This window comes from Panthera onca, chromosome D2 (genome assembly GCF_046562875.1).
Source record: "Panthera onca isolate mPanOnc1 chromosome D2, mPanOnc1 haplotype 2, whole genome shotgun sequence".
Classification (NCBI taxonomy): domain Eukaryota; kingdom Metazoa; phylum Chordata; class Mammalia; order Carnivora; family Felidae; genus Panthera; species Panthera onca.
Genome location: NC_138349.1, coordinates 35,716,606 through 35,732,778, shown reverse-complemented (window position 1 = coordinate 35,732,778; position 16,173 = coordinate 35,716,606). Strand labels below are relative to the sequence as shown.

The 16,173-nt window shown below is 36.4% G+C and overlaps 1 protein-coding gene and 1 long non-coding RNA gene across 3 annotated transcripts in view; one reads left to right on the top strand and one right to left on the bottom strand.

Moving 5' to 3' along the window:
• Window positions 1-16,173, top strand: part of TNKS2 (tankyrase 2) — a 67,910-nt gene that overhangs the window by 18,182 nt on the left and 33,555 nt on the right. For both annotated transcript variants that reach the window (XM_078434586.2, XM_078434585.2), the window contains exons 3-12: window positions 984-1,079; window positions 4,270-4,306; window positions 4,474-4,549; window positions 5,108-5,202; window positions 7,336-7,402; window positions 9,315-9,501; window positions 10,497-10,618; window positions 12,979-13,070; window positions 13,158-13,236; window positions 15,875-16,046. In XM_078434586.2, the coding sequence (XP_078290712.1) occupies window positions 984-1,079; window positions 4,270-4,306; window positions 4,474-4,549; window positions 5,108-5,202; window positions 7,336-7,402; window positions 9,315-9,501; window positions 10,497-10,618; window positions 12,979-13,070; window positions 13,158-13,236; window positions 15,875-16,046 (1,023 nt within the window). The remainder of the gene's footprint in view (window positions 1-983; window positions 1,080-4,269; window positions 4,307-4,473; window positions 4,550-5,107; window positions 5,203-7,335; window positions 7,403-9,314; window positions 9,502-10,496; window positions 10,619-12,978; window positions 13,071-13,157; window positions 13,237-15,874; window positions 16,047-16,173) is intronic.
• On the bottom strand, window positions 12,154-13,192 carry LOC144613178 (uncharacterized). Its single transcript, XR_013550526.2, has 2 exons — window positions 13,105-13,192; window positions 12,154-12,614 (listed from the first exon to the last, which is right to left on the bottom strand). It is a non-coding gene; the product is annotated as an uncharacterized LOC144613178 (long non-coding RNA).

Below are 16,173 nucleotides of genomic sequence, written 5' to 3'. Positions count from 1 at the left end.
GAACTCACGGACCGCGAGATCGTGACCTGGCTGAAGTCAGACGCTTAACCAACTGCGCCACCCAGGCGCCCCCTTATCCTGTTTTTAATGTGGCTACTAGTAAATTTTAAATTACATACGTGCTCCCGTTTTATTTCTATCGGACAGCACTATTACAGGTAGTGGTAGAGTGGAATGAATATGATAACCCTGTCAAAGAACAGGAGGTAGGCTTCCTGCTCTGCATGTATTTGCCTGTCTTTCACCAGCACTTACTTAAAGAGTATGCTAGAATATTTTTTAAAAAATTTTCTTCCATGTTTATGTATGTATTTATTTCCAGAGACAGCACAGAGCCCAATGCAGGGCTGGATCTCACGAAATCAAGCATCAGCTGAACCAACTGAGCCACCCAGGCACCCCTAGAATATCTTTATATAACAAGTAACAGTAGAGAATATAGCTCAAATCTGTTCTTTTCATGTGCTCTAGGATGTAACATAGCAGTTTTGATTTGGGGTTTGTTAACCCTACAGAGTATTTTTCTTTTCTTTTTCAAAGAATTTACCTGTGTGATTTTTTTTTTTTCCTCCTTTTTTAATTCCACAGATCCCTGTTCCCGGGCTTTCATAGCTTTGGAACTTCTATTTTTGTTACGGTAGGACATTCTTTGTAACATAGGCAGTGTTCCTTTGGAATGAGAAAACAAGCTTTTAAGTAAACTAGTCTTTTATTTCTTTATATACTCTGATCTGTCTTCAGTCACAGAGCAAAGGAAACCTGACATTAATCTTAGGGGACATTTATTTAAGGTGTCTTATACATTAAATAATGCAATATTTTCTACATTCTTATCTTTAAAATATAACATTTACCATACTGTCAGGATATGAAAGGTCTTTAAATAACTCTAAGACTTCTGGACCAGAGTTTTTGAGAAAATGATTTACTAAAAGAATATTGTCATGGTTACCATTTTGAAAGGTAGTGTTTCTGTGTTGCAGTGCTCTTACAGCACGGAGCTGAGCCAACCATCCGAAATACAGATGGAAGGACAGCGTTGGATTTAGCAGACCCGTCTGCCAAAGCAGTGCTGACTGGTAAGCCGATGTCCTCTCTTTGGGTATTCCAGGAAGAATATAAAGAATTGAGCTCGCTAGGTAGACAGTCTGCTTCCTGCGGTTAATGATGTCAACTAGATTTTCAAAATGCTGTCAGTTCAGTTGTTAACTCTTTTCTACATCTGGACAGTTGATATTTGATTTTTGTGTCAGAAAAGTAAAGCTTTTCTTTTTTCTTTTTAAATTGGTCTTTAAATATGTGATTTCTGCCTTATTTTGGGTCAGGGGTGTTAGATAGTTGTGTGTTACTATCACGTATTCAGGATTTTTAAATGTCCCTGATTTTTCCAAGCAAAAATAAACAATTGGAACAACATCAAAATAAAAAGCTTCTGCACAGAGAAGGAAACAATCAATAAAACTAAAAGGCACCCTAGGGAACAGGAGCAGATATTTGCAAATGACATATCTGATAAAGGGTTAGTATCCAAAATATATGAAGAACTCACAAAATTCAACACCCAAAAAAACAAATAATCCAATTAAAACATGAGCAGAAGACACGAACAGACATTTCTTCAAAGAAGACATACCTGATGACCAATAGACACATGAAATGATGCTCAGCATTACTGATTGTCAGGGAAATGCAAATCAAAACTACAATGAGGTACCACCTCACACCTTACAGAATGGCTAAAATCAACAACACAAGAAGCAGCAGGTATTGGTGAGGATGTAGAGAAGAAGGAACCCTCGTGCACCGTTTGTGGGAATGCAAACTGGTGTTGCCACTGTGGAAAACAGTATGGAGATTTAACTCAAAAAGTTAAAAATAGAACTACCCTACAATGCAGTAATCACACTACTGGGTATTTACCCAAAGAATACAAAAACACTAATTCAAAGGGATAGGTGCACCTCGATGTTTATAGCAGGATTATTTACAATAGGCAAGATACAGAAGCAGGCCAAATGTCCATCAATAGGTAAACGGATAAAGAAAATGTGGTGTGCGCACACACACACATGTATAACATACATACATAGATACATAAACACACACAATGCAATATTACTGAGCCATAAAACAGAATGAAATCTTGCCATTGACAACATAGATGGAGCTAGAGAGTATAATGCTAAGCAGAATAAGTCAGAGAAAAACAAATATCATATGATTTGACTCATATGAGGAACTTAAACAAAAGGGGGGGGTGGCAAAGGGGACAAAAAGAGCAAGAAACCAAGAAACAGACGCTTAACTATAGAGAACAAGCTGATGGTTACCAGAGGGGAGGTTGGTGGGGGGACAGGTTAAATAGGTGATGAGGATTAAGGAGTACACTTGTTGTGAGGAGTATCAGGTAATTAAAAGCTTCAAAAAAAAAAAAAAAAAAAAAAAGAATAGCTTAAAATAAGTGAAATCTCAGAAATTTTTATTAGCCAGTGAATAAGGAAACATCTCATTTTGAAATCAGAGAATCTCTGTTTCCAAGCTAAAGCTGCCTAAAAATGCTACTTTTCCAGGCATTGCAGTTGTTCTGCTAAAATTTTTTTGTGATATATATGGTTTTACAAGGTTCTGTATAGGCTGTCAGTTTATAAGAAGTTAAAAAAATAAATGTCCTGATTTTTCAAGATAACATGTTTACCCTTTTAATATACTATTTTTTTAAGCTTTTTTTTTTTAATGTTTATTTAGAGAGAGAAAGACAGAGAGACAGGTGGAGCACGAGTCGGGGAGGGGCAGAGAGAGACATAGAATCCAAGCAGGCTCCAGGCTCTGAGCCTGACATGAGGCTCAAACCCACAAACCATGAGATCATGACCAGAGCCAAAGTCGGACACTTAACCAACTAGGCACCTAGGCACCCCTAATATACTATTTTTTTTTAATGTATTTTAATCTTTTTCTTTTTCTCTCTTTTTTTATGAAACCCTTTCAAAAAGCTCTAAGAGCTCTAACCATTCCCTTTTCTAGACAGAGGATTCTGGCCATACCAATTTCATTACCATGAAGAGTGTCAATTATTGTTCTCGCATAACATATTCATGTCTTTGGAACCTCTTAGGATGTGTAAGCCTTAGTCTCTAGGTTTACTTAGACTGTCAAGCCTTTTCAAGTGGTAGTATCCACTTCAAATGTTTCTCTTTCATCAGACTGTTTCCTTTTAAGCAGCTCTCTGCCATATTATTTTCTGGATTCTTCTTCACTGTGTGATCACCATTAGAATCATGTCCAGTCCAATAGTCAAGAGCCTGAGAGCTTGTGCTATGAGCTCTTGTGCTTGGAATTTGTGATATTTCTTCTGGTACTACTGAGAAAATTTAGACTAGTCCCTCAAAGGGGTTCTAGAAAAGTGAACTGCTGTAACTATAAATCCAGTGTTTATTTCCCCCTTCCCTCTTCCATGCTATTCCCTGCTTTTTTCTTTTTAAACACCTTGGGGCTGAAAGAAGCCTTGCACTAGTGATCAATATATAATTTGCACTGTGGGCAGCAGTTTGGATTTTATTTCAGCAAATCAGTAAACACTATCCATTAGGTTAATTTAAGTTATATTCATTTTAAAATTTTGTTTGTATTCGTTTGTAAATATGAAAGCTATAGGCATAAAGAGTTTATATTTGATCCAATTTTTATTTGCATATATTTAAGTAGCATTATAATAAATATAATTTTAGTGTTGAAAAATCTTCTGGATCCATAAAAATGTTAACAATATGTTCAGTTGATAATGCCGTAGATTATCTTTTGTTATCTCTATAATGTTGGTATATTGAATTTTGTTTTGTTTTACCTTTGAGTGAAGTTGTGGGTGCATTTTGTCTGTTGAACAAATAACATAATTGGTTTTAGGAAATTTGGAAAATTCTTTCCTTTACAAAAGAAAAGGAAAAGCTCACCAATAACCTACCACGTAGAACAAACTTTTGAAAGTTTGGTTTATTTTCTTCTTGGCTTTCATTTTTTGGTGAATATTGTTTTCGTATAGCTTCATTATGTAATATTGGATTTTTTTTTTTTTTACTTTTATAAAAATTATTCCATGTTCTTTATAATTATTCTTAAACTGTACAATATTTTCTTAATTAACCATTTTCCATTTGTTGGAAATTTCGTTTATCTACTTTAAATATAGTTCATGAGGATCTTTATGCATAAAACTGTTACTACTTTTGTGACTCAGTTTTCTTTAATCTCCTTTTTTCCCCTAATTCACAGGTGAATATAAGAAAGATGAACTTTTGGAAAGTGCCAGGTATGTACTGGTGTAATAAATACATACCATGAATAACTTCATCATTAATTTTTTTTTAACAACAAGCAAACATTAAAAGAGAATGATTTTTTTAATAGTCACATATATGCCTCCATATAGGCTCTGATAAAGAATACAAATTACTAATACATTTTTTTGTGTGCTAGGAGTGGCAATGAAGAAAAAATGATGGCTCTTCTTACACCATTAAATGTCAACTGCCATGCAAGTGATGGCAGAAAGGTACTTCCTTTTGCAACTAAACTTGTGTTCATCCTCCTGGTAACATGAAAATGCATTTGTGTCACTAAAAATTAAAACATTTGATGAAGGGGCACCTGGAGAGCTCAGTCAGTTAAGCTTTCAACTCTTGATTGTGGCCCAGCTCATGATCTCATGGTTTGTGAGATCAAACCCTGCATCAGGCTCTGTTCTGACAGTGCAGAGCTTGCTTGGGATTCTCTCTCCCTCTCTATCTGCACCCCCCACCCTGCGCTCTTTCTCTCTCTTTCGAAAGAAATAAACTTAAAAAAAAAGAAAACGTTTGATGCAAATGCTAATATTTCTTTTAAGTAATAGTTTGGATTCTTAAATTTAGTAATACTTTATTGAAAATAAATATATAGTTGTTTGCTTCTTATTTAATAACGAGCTTACAAACTTTTATGCCTTCAGTACATATGTTGGATTCTATAAAACCAAATTAATACCTTTATCAAGTTTTTTGGTATTTGGATTTTTACCTTTTCACACATTTTTTTAGCTATTATTTTAATTTCATTAATTTGATTAATATTTCAGTCAACTCCATTGCATTTGGCAGCAGGATACAACAGAGTAAAAATTGTACAGCTGTTACTGCAACACGGAGCCGATGTCCATGCTAAAGACAAAGGGTAAGTAAGCATTTGAAACAGATGAGGATTTCTCAGATGTTTCTGTCCTTGCAATAATCTCTGTAATCTTATAAAAATCTTACTGTTTGCTAAACGGCATAAACATTATTGAGTTTTTACAATATGCAGATTGCTCTCAGGAATCTGAGAATTATAAAATCTTAAAGCTCCCACTCATAAGGCTTACACTGCATTTAGGGAGAATGGAAAGATAGCTAACAATATAAGATCTCTACCGAGTGTGAGGTATAATAGAGATAGTACTTTAGGAGTTCCCAGGAGGGAACTCTCAGTGATGGCTGTAGTGGCTGGAAAATCCTTCAGGAGGAGGTGATACTTGACCTGGACTCAGTTCAAGAGAGCAGAGAGCTTAGGAAACATCTTTGTGCAAGAGAATCTGTGTGAGAGGAGATGCTGAAGCATATATTACAACATCTTTAAGAAACAAAGACTAAACCAGTATGGCTGAAGCAGATGATTTATGCAGGAGGGAGACATGAAGTTTAGGGTTGGAGAAGTAGGTAAGAAGCAAGTTTTAGAAGACTTGGTATTCTAGCCTAAAGAATTCAAGCTGTGAGCTGTGAGCCATTGAAGGATCTTAAGTAAGGGGGGTTTTAGGGGACACACTCTGGCAGGAATGTGTAGAGTAGTTTGGAGACAAAGAGCCAGAAGGAAAAGAGCAGTTAGAGTAATCATTGTAGGGGTTCAAGCACGATGAGAATCTATAATAATGTTGCAGAGGAATGGAAATGAAGACATAGGTGCAGGAGATACATTACAAGGTAAGTATGGCCAAGATTTGTTGACTGAATATGATGAATGAGAAAGGAATACAAAGATAACTACATTTCAAATTCTGAAGCTGAATGACTGAGACCCAGTGATACACATGCTAAAATCCAGGAGGGAAATCTTGGAAGAAAACGTTGAGTTCCCTTTTTTTTTTTTTTTTTTTTTTTTTATGTTTATTTATTTTTGAGAGAGAGACAGTGAGCATGCACGAACGGGCGATGGAGGGGGGTGCAGAGAGACAGGTAGAGAATCCCAAGCAGGCTCCATGTAGTCAGGGCAGAGGCCAATGCGGGGCTCGAACTCAAGAACCATGAGATCATGACCTGAGCCAAAATCAAGAGTCTGGGCACTTAACCGACTGAGCCACCCAGGCACCCCTGAGTTCACTTTTAGAACTCTCGGTTTTATGAGATGATGATGAGGGCTCAAGTAGAGAGACCCAGTAGATAGTTGGGAATGAAATCGGTGCTCAGGAAAGAAATCCTACAATGAAAAATGGTGAGGAAAGCCACGAGCCTTTAAAGAGAGGACAGGTAAAATTAAAGGCTAAACTGTGAGTGGCTCTTCCTCACCAGAAGCCATCACGATAGTGTCTGTGGTAATTAATGAATAAGTGATCCCCAAGGAAGAGCAGCTTAAAGGTACAAGTCAGGATTTTAAGGTTCCACCGTACCTTCCTATACAGAAAGTTCTTTTTCCATTGCCATCATGAAGGAATTGGGTTTTAGTTTATTAAGTAATATACCCTACAGAATCTGAAAAAAAAAAGTCTCAAAGAAGAGCCAGTTTTTGAGCTCTGAGTCTGGAAAAGATTGTAGAAGCCAGGAGGGAGGGAAGTCTGTTCTACACCAAGGGATAGTATGTGCAGAGGCATCAAGGGAACTGCAAGTGCTTGAGTGTACCATCATTGAAGGGTAAGCTTCCAGAAGGCCAGACCATTGCATGCCAGGGTAAGCAGTTGGAACCAGCTTTCAAAAGCAAGGAAGAACCAGTGAAGGGCATTAAAACAAGGAGTAACTACGTCAGATTTACCTTTTAGAAAAATCTGGCTACAGTTTGGAGGGTAAATTGAAGTGGAGGCTGTTTCAGTAGTATAAGAAGAAATAATAAAGGCCGTGGTGTTAGCCGTGCAGGAAAGAAAAGATGGATTTGGAAGTGACTTGGGAGTTAGGATTATTAGAATTTAGTACCTAAATGGATGTTAAATTCTGTACATTTCTGTTTGAAGGTCACAAAAGCCATTTGCTATTTAAATCTAAGTGTATATTTAAGTTAATTACAATTACGCCTAGGGGATCTGTAATAACACAGACTTCTTTTCACCCTCACCCCATACTGCAGTGATCTGGTGCCCTTACACAATGCCTGTTCTTATGGTCATTATGAAGTAACTGAACTTCTGGTCAAGGTTAGTTCTCTTCTGTTTTTCTTAGAATTATAAAACCAATTTGAAATACATTGTATATCTGTTCACTATGTGTTTTCAGTGCTTGGTGGGTATAGAAGGAATATGTATAATCCTTACATAGATGATTTATAGGTCAGCATTTGACCGCTTTGAGGTTTATGAGGTACCATATGGTTTTATTTTATTTTTTCCAAAAAATTTTTTTAATGTTTGTTTATTTTTGAGAGAGAGACAGAGCACAAGCAAGGGAGGGGTGCAGGGAGGGGAGGGACAGAGAGAGAGGGAGACACAGAATCCAAAGCTGGCTTCAGGCTCCCAGCTGTCAACACAGAACCCAACACAGGGCTCAAACTCCCGAACTGTGAGATCATGACCTAAGCTGAAGTCAAGAGCCAGAGGCTTAACCAACTGAGCCACCTAGGCACCCCAGCTCTCAGTATTTTTTTTTTAATGAAGTATTTGTATGTACGTATCTATGTATGTATGCTATTTAAGTAATCGCTCCATTCCACATGGGCCTCGAACTCACAACCCCAAGATGAAGAGTCACATTGGCTTCCAACTGAGCCAGCCAGGTGCCCCCAGGAGTTCCTTTTAATGAAGTTCTTAAACTGAAGTATATTTAGCTGAGGGCAGCTAGGGTGAAAGGAAGTCTAGAAACCATCTGATAAGAAAGATGAGTGAAGGAGCTGAAGGTATTTAGACTCAAAAAGAAAAACATAAGAGTTGCTTTCAAATACTGCAAAGAATATTGATCTCATTTGCTCCAAATATCAGTACATCAAAGTTTAAAATACATGTTTAACTCAAGATAGAAGATAACTTATATTTACCTGGTAATTATGAAAAATCATGTTAGTTGAGAATTAGTTTCCCATTATTGAGAATACCAAAAAGGGTAAGGAATTCATTTGTCTTGTGCAGGAATACTGTGGAAGGGATTGTGAGAGATGAGATTGAACTGGAATGACTTCTGTGCTCTGTCCAACCCCATTACTTGAAATGGCTGAAATTAAAAAGACTGACAAGGATGGGGGAGCACTAGAACTCAAACATTGCTGATGGCAATGCAAAAGTAATACAGCCACTTTAGAAGACTATTTGGCAGTTTCTAATAAAAGTAAACCTATACTTACCGTATCATCCAGCAATTCCATTCGTAGGGACATAGCATGTGTCCATAAAGGGACTCGTACATGAATGTTCATAACAGTTTATTCATAATAGTCAAAAACTAGAAATAGTCCAAATGCCCATCAACAGAGTAATGGATAAGTAAATTATGGTGTATCTGTACAATGGAATGCTATTCAGCAATAAAAATGAACTGTTGATACAACATGAATGAATCTCAGAAACACTGTATGTGAAAGAAGCTAGACACAAAAGTACATACTATGTTATTCTATTTTTATGAAGTTCAAGAACAGGTAAATCTAACATATGGTGCTAACAGAATGGGGCCAGGAATTATCTATAAAAGGAGCGTGAGGGAACATTCTGGGGTAATGAAAGTATCCTATATCTTGATTGGGTGATGTTATCATGGCTGTATATATTTGTCAAAACTTGTCAGATTATTCACTGAAGTACTGTGTTTTACCATATGTAAATTATACCACAAAAAAAAAAAATTAGAAATTGGAAAAGATGCAAGTTAAAGCTTCGTTCTTAACTGTGTTTTTAACAATAAAAGAGTTAAATAAGGCCCTTGTGCATAGGCCTAGCAACAAGCTGCTGGTTTTCCGTGGGGGGAGAAATGTATTTCTGACATAATTAGTTTGAAAAGTGAACTTTGAGAACATAACTTGTTTAAGCATGCATGATGTTAAATTACACAGTACTAATAATTCTAAACTCTCTTACAAATTGAACACTAAATATATGCTCTACCCTCCTTCCCATCCCTCAGCATGGTGCCTGTGTAAATGCAATGGACTTGTGGCAATTCACTCCTCTTCATGAGGCAGCTTCAAAGAACAGGGTTGAAGTGTGTTCTCTTCTCCTAAGTTATGGTGCAGATCCAACACTGCTGAATTGTCATAATAAAAGTGCTATAGACTTGGCTCCCACACCACAGTTAAAAGAAAGATTAGCATGTGAGTATAAAATGATGAATGTTCAACCTCGAATATTAAGATACCAATAAACTAAAAATTTGTTCTTTCTCACTGTTTTTAGAAATTTTTAAATAATAGCTATGATACCCTTAGCCATGGGTATCTATTGTTTTTCGTGCTAGCATATTTAGTCACTTGGAGGTTTCTACTCGAGAACTTCTAGTCTTAAGATGCCGTGAAAAGAAAATATATTTGTATTTGTTTTTTCAAGTCAAGTTCAATGCTTTTTATATGTATTAGTCTAGATAGTTGGTATGGGTTTGAAAAGAAAGAATTTAGGTTTTGTTCCTATCTTTGGTGTGAGTTTCTGATTAATTTGCCATGAAGTTACAGTGTTATTTGTAGGATTGCTGTCTTGTAAACATAGTCCCCAGATTTTACCATCTAATATGCTTTGGTTATGTAGGCAGTTCTATGGTTTTCGGTCTATAACTGATACAGATGTAGTGAGAAACAGCCACCTGGTTCAGATACAGTATTACTACATAGAAGTAGGAAACTGGTGTTAACATTTGTATTCTTCTGGAACAATAAAGGCTAATGGGTGGTGTCACAAATCTGATGCATGAAAGGAATGTTGAGAAAATACTCTTTCATTTATTCATCAGTAGGTGGCTCTTAAAAATACTTGATTTTCTGGTCACCAGGTCTCTGATGTGTGAGCAAAATTACCTGCTGCTGCCATGCTAGTGTAGGGACCATGATCACTTTTTGTTTTATTTGTTTACTGAGAAAAATTCTCTGCTTTGGAAAATTCTTAGAACTCTCGGGTCTGGGAATACATTGCAGTACTCTGGGTCCCTACAGACCAAAATAGACCCTGAGTCAGCCATGGGCTAAATCTGTGTATACATTTGGGGATGAATTGGGTCATAACTGAGAAAAGCTGGTATAGCACTGTCTCCCTTTTGGGGGGTTATATTTGGAGAATATCTTCAGAACCTCAATAATTTACATGCTTTTTCTTCATCTAGATGAATTTAAAGGCCACTCGTTGCTGCAGGCTGCACGGGAAGCTGATGTTACACGAATCAAAAAACATCTCTCTCTGGAAATGGTGAATTTCAAGCATCCTCAAACACATGAAACAGCATTGGTAATGTTTCAGATTAAAGTTTTTAAGATGCAATAACCAAAAACATGCTAAACTAATCATAACGTCATACTTCTTTTGATGACACAGAATAACATAATGTCCTACTTTTACTAATAGAATTGTTTTAAAGATTTGTTTTTTTTAAATTAGTACCTGAACATGTATAAAGAAAAAATTTCAAACAGTGCAGAAAAATAGACAACCTCACCCCTCTAAAAGGCAATAGTATTATTCATTTAAGTATCCTTCCAGAAAAAAAAAACTGTTCATATACTGACATATATTATAGGTAGCCTTTTTACTATCATAATAGTACATATCATTTCCTTTTTTGTTACATAAATTGTAAATGCTTGTGATCGAGAATTTTGAACCCACTCAGAGTAATGAAAAAAAAAATAATTCTGCCATCCATATAAAAACCACTTGCTTTTCCTTCCAGTATTATAATTTTTTTCAGAATCAGTCTAAGGTCTGTATATATCCCCTCTATACTGTGTGAATAATGTGTCTATGTGAGTAGAGGCTGCTTCTCAGATAGAGGTAGTAACACTTCTGTGGAGCTGTAACAAAGTAGATGAGAATTGGACAGTCTGTGGAAAAGCAGAAAAGAATGGGATCTAGTAGGGATAAAGTGATGGCAGATAGAAAGAGAATGGTGTAATCAGACTGTCTTAGAACTAACGGTTTAAAAGGAACAAAGTCAGTGCTGCTGTATGAATTGCAGAATGTGCTTTGAGTGAGGGAAGAGGACCCTAAGTAAACAAATATGGTTAGGGGCAAATTTAACTCATAGTCCTACTTACCTAGTATCTTGTAGATAATTCATTTTCTTGGTTATTGGTTAATTTCCTTCCTTATGCCATGATGTAAACTATGTGAAGGTCATGTAGGAACCTATCTATAACACATTTTAGGCCTTTTTGCCACTCTAGTTGTAAAAAATATCTAAGCAAAAAAAAATGGTAAAGCTGCAGACTAATAAGAAATGCTAGTGCAAATTATCAAGATGGTACAGAGAAATCTAAAAAGACTGACAGGAAAATTTTCTGGTCTGAAAAGCTAATACTATATATTATTTTCCCTGTAAGTAGTCTGCTATTAAACAACTTATTTCTGTTACTAACGTTAAAACCTACTAGGAGTTAAGTATTGGTGGATAGTTGTGGTGCAGGGAGGGGCAGTATTTTCCAGGCTTCCAGAAATTACAGGTGCTGCCCCAGGATGGGGCTGAGGAGTAGGAGTGCAGTTTTGAGATGAATGTGATCAAGAATTGGAAATAAACTATTTCTATTTTGTGTGCTGCCCTGATAGATAGATGTCCTGGGATGGTAACTCCTGACATACCAAAGGAGCTGTGTTTACCAGTTAGAAATGGTTTTTATTGAGGGCAAAGGAATGATTTTGGTGACAGCAACAACACAGAATGAATCTGAAGCAGTCATGAAGATCAGATAAGCTTTATAATTAATAGGTTAAAGTAAGAGAACAAATTTCATATGTACTTTGAATTTAGATATATAGAACAACTTAGCTTAACAGTTATCCAGAACTTTTATTCCATGAATTCTCAGGCTTCGGTTGAACTTAGTATCTTTACATTGATCTCGTCATTCACATGTTCAGACATTTGTTGAACACCTATTGTATAGGAGTATTATCCTGGATATTAGAGATGCAAAGATTTTGGGACATGACCATGAGATACATACTAGGTTTATAACTGGCAAATCCCCACTTCCTGACTCCTTTCCTCTTTGACGTATCATAGATATAGATGCTACAGCCTTCATTGTAGAGCATTTCATCTTCTCCCATTGATTTTGACTAATCCAAGCTCCTTATTCTGTTGAAGCAACTAGTTGAGAAAGAAGTAAATACTAATCTTGGCAGCTATTTGATCCGTGCTGTTACCAAGCAGCCTCCAGAGCTGATGAGTGTCTTTTATTTCTTCATGTAAAGAAACTCCAACCTTTGGGGTGTTTCATTAATTAACCTTTAAAAATAACATAAATACCATGTTATGTGGGAATAGTTTTAAAAGGAGCATTGGTCACAGTAATTTGAATTTTCATCACATCACTATTGACTTTTTCAAAGATGTAGGACAACTGTAAAACTCAACCAGAATATTTAGCAACAGATACCCTCTGGTAAATAGGATTTTCAGGCCCTGCCAGAATTTGGTAACTGTTGTACATTTTATCCAATAGAAAGTCTTTGAGTAGCAAAGTTAGGTCAAAAATAAAACAAAGAAATTAAATAACTTCTTGGTTGTTCTTGATTGGAAACACAAATGTTCTTAAATAAAAATCAGTCATGTATAGTCCTTGATTAATGCTGCAATTTAAATTATCTAGCATTGTGCTGCCGCATCTCCGTACCCCAAAAGAAAGCAAATATGTGAACTCTTGCTAAGAAAAGGAGCAAACATCAATGAAAAGACTAAAGAGTAAGTATACATTTAGTAATTAAAAATTATTGACCTTTTATTTTTTGGATAATATATTCACTGTCTGGCTGACTTTTTCTTTTTAAGATTCTTGACTCCTCTACACGTGGCATCTGAGAAAGCTCATAATGATGTTGTCGAAGTAGTAGTGAAACATGAAGCAAAGGTATACTTCCTTTTTGGTAATCTTTGGTAATCCAGTGAATTATTTCCTGTTTAGCAGATGAAATACCTGGCTTCCTAAACTGTATTCTCTCTCACGAGTGCTATTTCTTTCGTCTTAATCTATACTTAAAAATAGACTAGCAGGTACTTTTCTTTATCTGATTTTTTGCTAGGAAACCTAAGGATTTATTCAAAAGTACATGCCTCAAATACATGCTTCCTTCTCCATTCCTGTTACCCACACCCCACTGGTCAAGTTTACCTTTGAGGTCTTTTTTTAACAATACTCTTGAGAATATCCTCAGCTGGAGACACACTGATTCTGACCCATCATCTCCAGTCTCCTCTCACTCATGTCTTCTGTTCCTTGGTTACCATGATACTCTTGTTATCCTCAGCCACAGTCTTTCTTACTGTCTGTTATTTCTGTGACTAAGCCAAAGGACTTGGAACAGAAGGAAGTAAATTATTTAAAAAATTCGACTCCCCATTCATAGCTCCCCATATTGGGAAGTTAGTATTCTTTAGTTGACATTTGTATACAAAGCATTTCATTCTTAGAATACTTATGTTTTCATCAGGCTAGAGATCATCACTTGTTACCCAGGAACTTTAAAAAATACCACTCAGTAAAAGATACACATGGCATCCCAGATTGGAAGATGACAGTCATCTAATTCAACAGCTCTCACAGTTTTTAGCCACAGAACCTTGCCTTTTCCAAACAGAATCTTGAGTAGAAACTCATTATGTAACAAAGAATGGAGTTGCTCTGAATGAAAGGAAAAGAAAGGAGTAGAGACCCTTTAGCTCTTGGGTGGCCCCAAGGCTCTTCCCTAAATGTGCTTTGCCAGAATAGTTTTCTGATCTGTCCTTCTGTGGGATCCCACTCAAGGAATCACTCAGAATTCTTTCTACAATTTCTTGTTTGTGTTTCCTTTCACTGTTCTAATTTCTCTTTGATTTGGGGGAATTCTTGATAATGTATAATCTCAGTCTTTCCTATTGTAAATTACTGAATAAAATAAAGTTTATTTCTGCTTGACTGCTTGGCATATCTCGTCTGTTCTATAACTTTTCATAGATTGCTTTTTTCATACATGTGGTGCATTACTAGAAGAATATCTGGATACATACTAAATTTGAGTTGTGAAACTCAATGAAGCAATCTTGATGAGGGTGACAAACTATCCAGGTTTGTTCAGGAACTGTGGGATTTCCAGAAACAGGACTTTTGGTGCTAAAACCAGAGAAGTCCCAGGCAAACCAGGACAAGTTTGTCACCCTGATCTTCACACAAAGTGGTACCCAAATAAAGTTGTCAAGTGGGATGTATTTCACATTTCAGTGAGTTTTGTTTTGGGAATAAATAGATTGATTGTCCTGAGCATTTTAAATCAGTTTTCAGTTTCCAAAAGCATGGAGACTAGCTCTCTATAATCTAGTTTGAGATTCATTGAGAAAGTCTTAATATATTCCTGTTCAAATATTCTCCAATTCTATGAATATGAATTGGATGTGTCTCAAATCACACTAGTGGCCACAGGATTGATTACTGAGGAACTTAATTTCTCACTTATGTTTAAAGAATTACTTCCCTGGTAGGGAGGGGTGCAGGTAGAGATGAGATGGGGGAATTAACATTTTACTATGTTGTTTTATTACATACCCATCAGTTTCTCCCTCTGTCCATACGTGTATATATACATATTACATATTTCAGAATAATTTGCAAATTGCTATACACTTCTCCCTAAATATTTCCATATAGGCATTATCTAGAGGTCAGTATTTGTGTACAGGTTTTTGGTGGGATCTAAAACTTACGTGCACTGAAATGCACAAATCTTAAATGTACGTTTGCTGAGTTTTGACTAACGCATACACCTGTGTAACCAAAACTTACCAAGATATAAAATGTTATTTCATGGCAGAAGCAGGGCCCCATCCAAGGCAATCTCCACCCATAAGGCAACAGCCATTTTGATGATTTCCTATATAGATTAGATTTGCCTGTTCTAGGCCTTCATGTCTATGGAATCATACAATACATACTCAGTGTAAGGCTTTCTCTTCAGTATATTTTGGAGATTGATCCATGTACCAATAGCTTGTTCCTTTTTATTGCTTAGAAGTATTCTGTTGTGTAAATGTATGTAGTGTGTTTGTGTATCTATACAGATAATATTTGGATGATTAAAAAAGGTAGAAGATTAAGCCGATAGGAATAAATGTTTTCAATGCTAACTTAGTCTCTGGCTTTGTTACTGTCGTGTATCTTGAGGGTTAGTCTCCGCGTTTCTGGACTTCAGAGATCTTTAAAAACACACGGATTAAACTTTTTTAGGCAGTGTCTGCCTCAAAATGCAGTAAATTTACTAATACTTGAATGTCAAACACAACTGTTATTCAACATTTCCTGCTTTTAACCCAAAAAAAGGTCTTTTCTGGTATCGGCCTTCATGAATTAGTGAATTTATGCTCTAGATTTGAGCAAAAACACTTGTTTTGGCACCAGATAAGAGGCTTCATAAGAGAATAATTGGGATTTTTAAATCAGTAGCAAGTGTTAAATTCATAATTGGATGGTTTTAAGTTTTGTGTTGCAGGCTAATTTTGGCTTTTTCTGCATTGTTAAGGTTAATGCTCTGGATAATCTTGGTCAGACTTCTCTGCACAGAGCCGCACATTGTGGTCATCTGCAAACCTGCCGCCTACTCCTGAGCTATGGGTGTGATCCTAACATCATATCCCTTCAGGGCTTTACTGCCTTACAGATGGGAAATGAAAACGTGCAGCAACTTCTTCAAGGTATTAAATGCTTTCATGAAATCAACTTTTTAAAATTATCCTTTAGGGGCGCCTGGGTGGCTCAGTCGGTTGAGCGTCCGACTTCGGCTCAGGTCATGATCTCACGGTCTGTGAGTTCGAGCCCTGT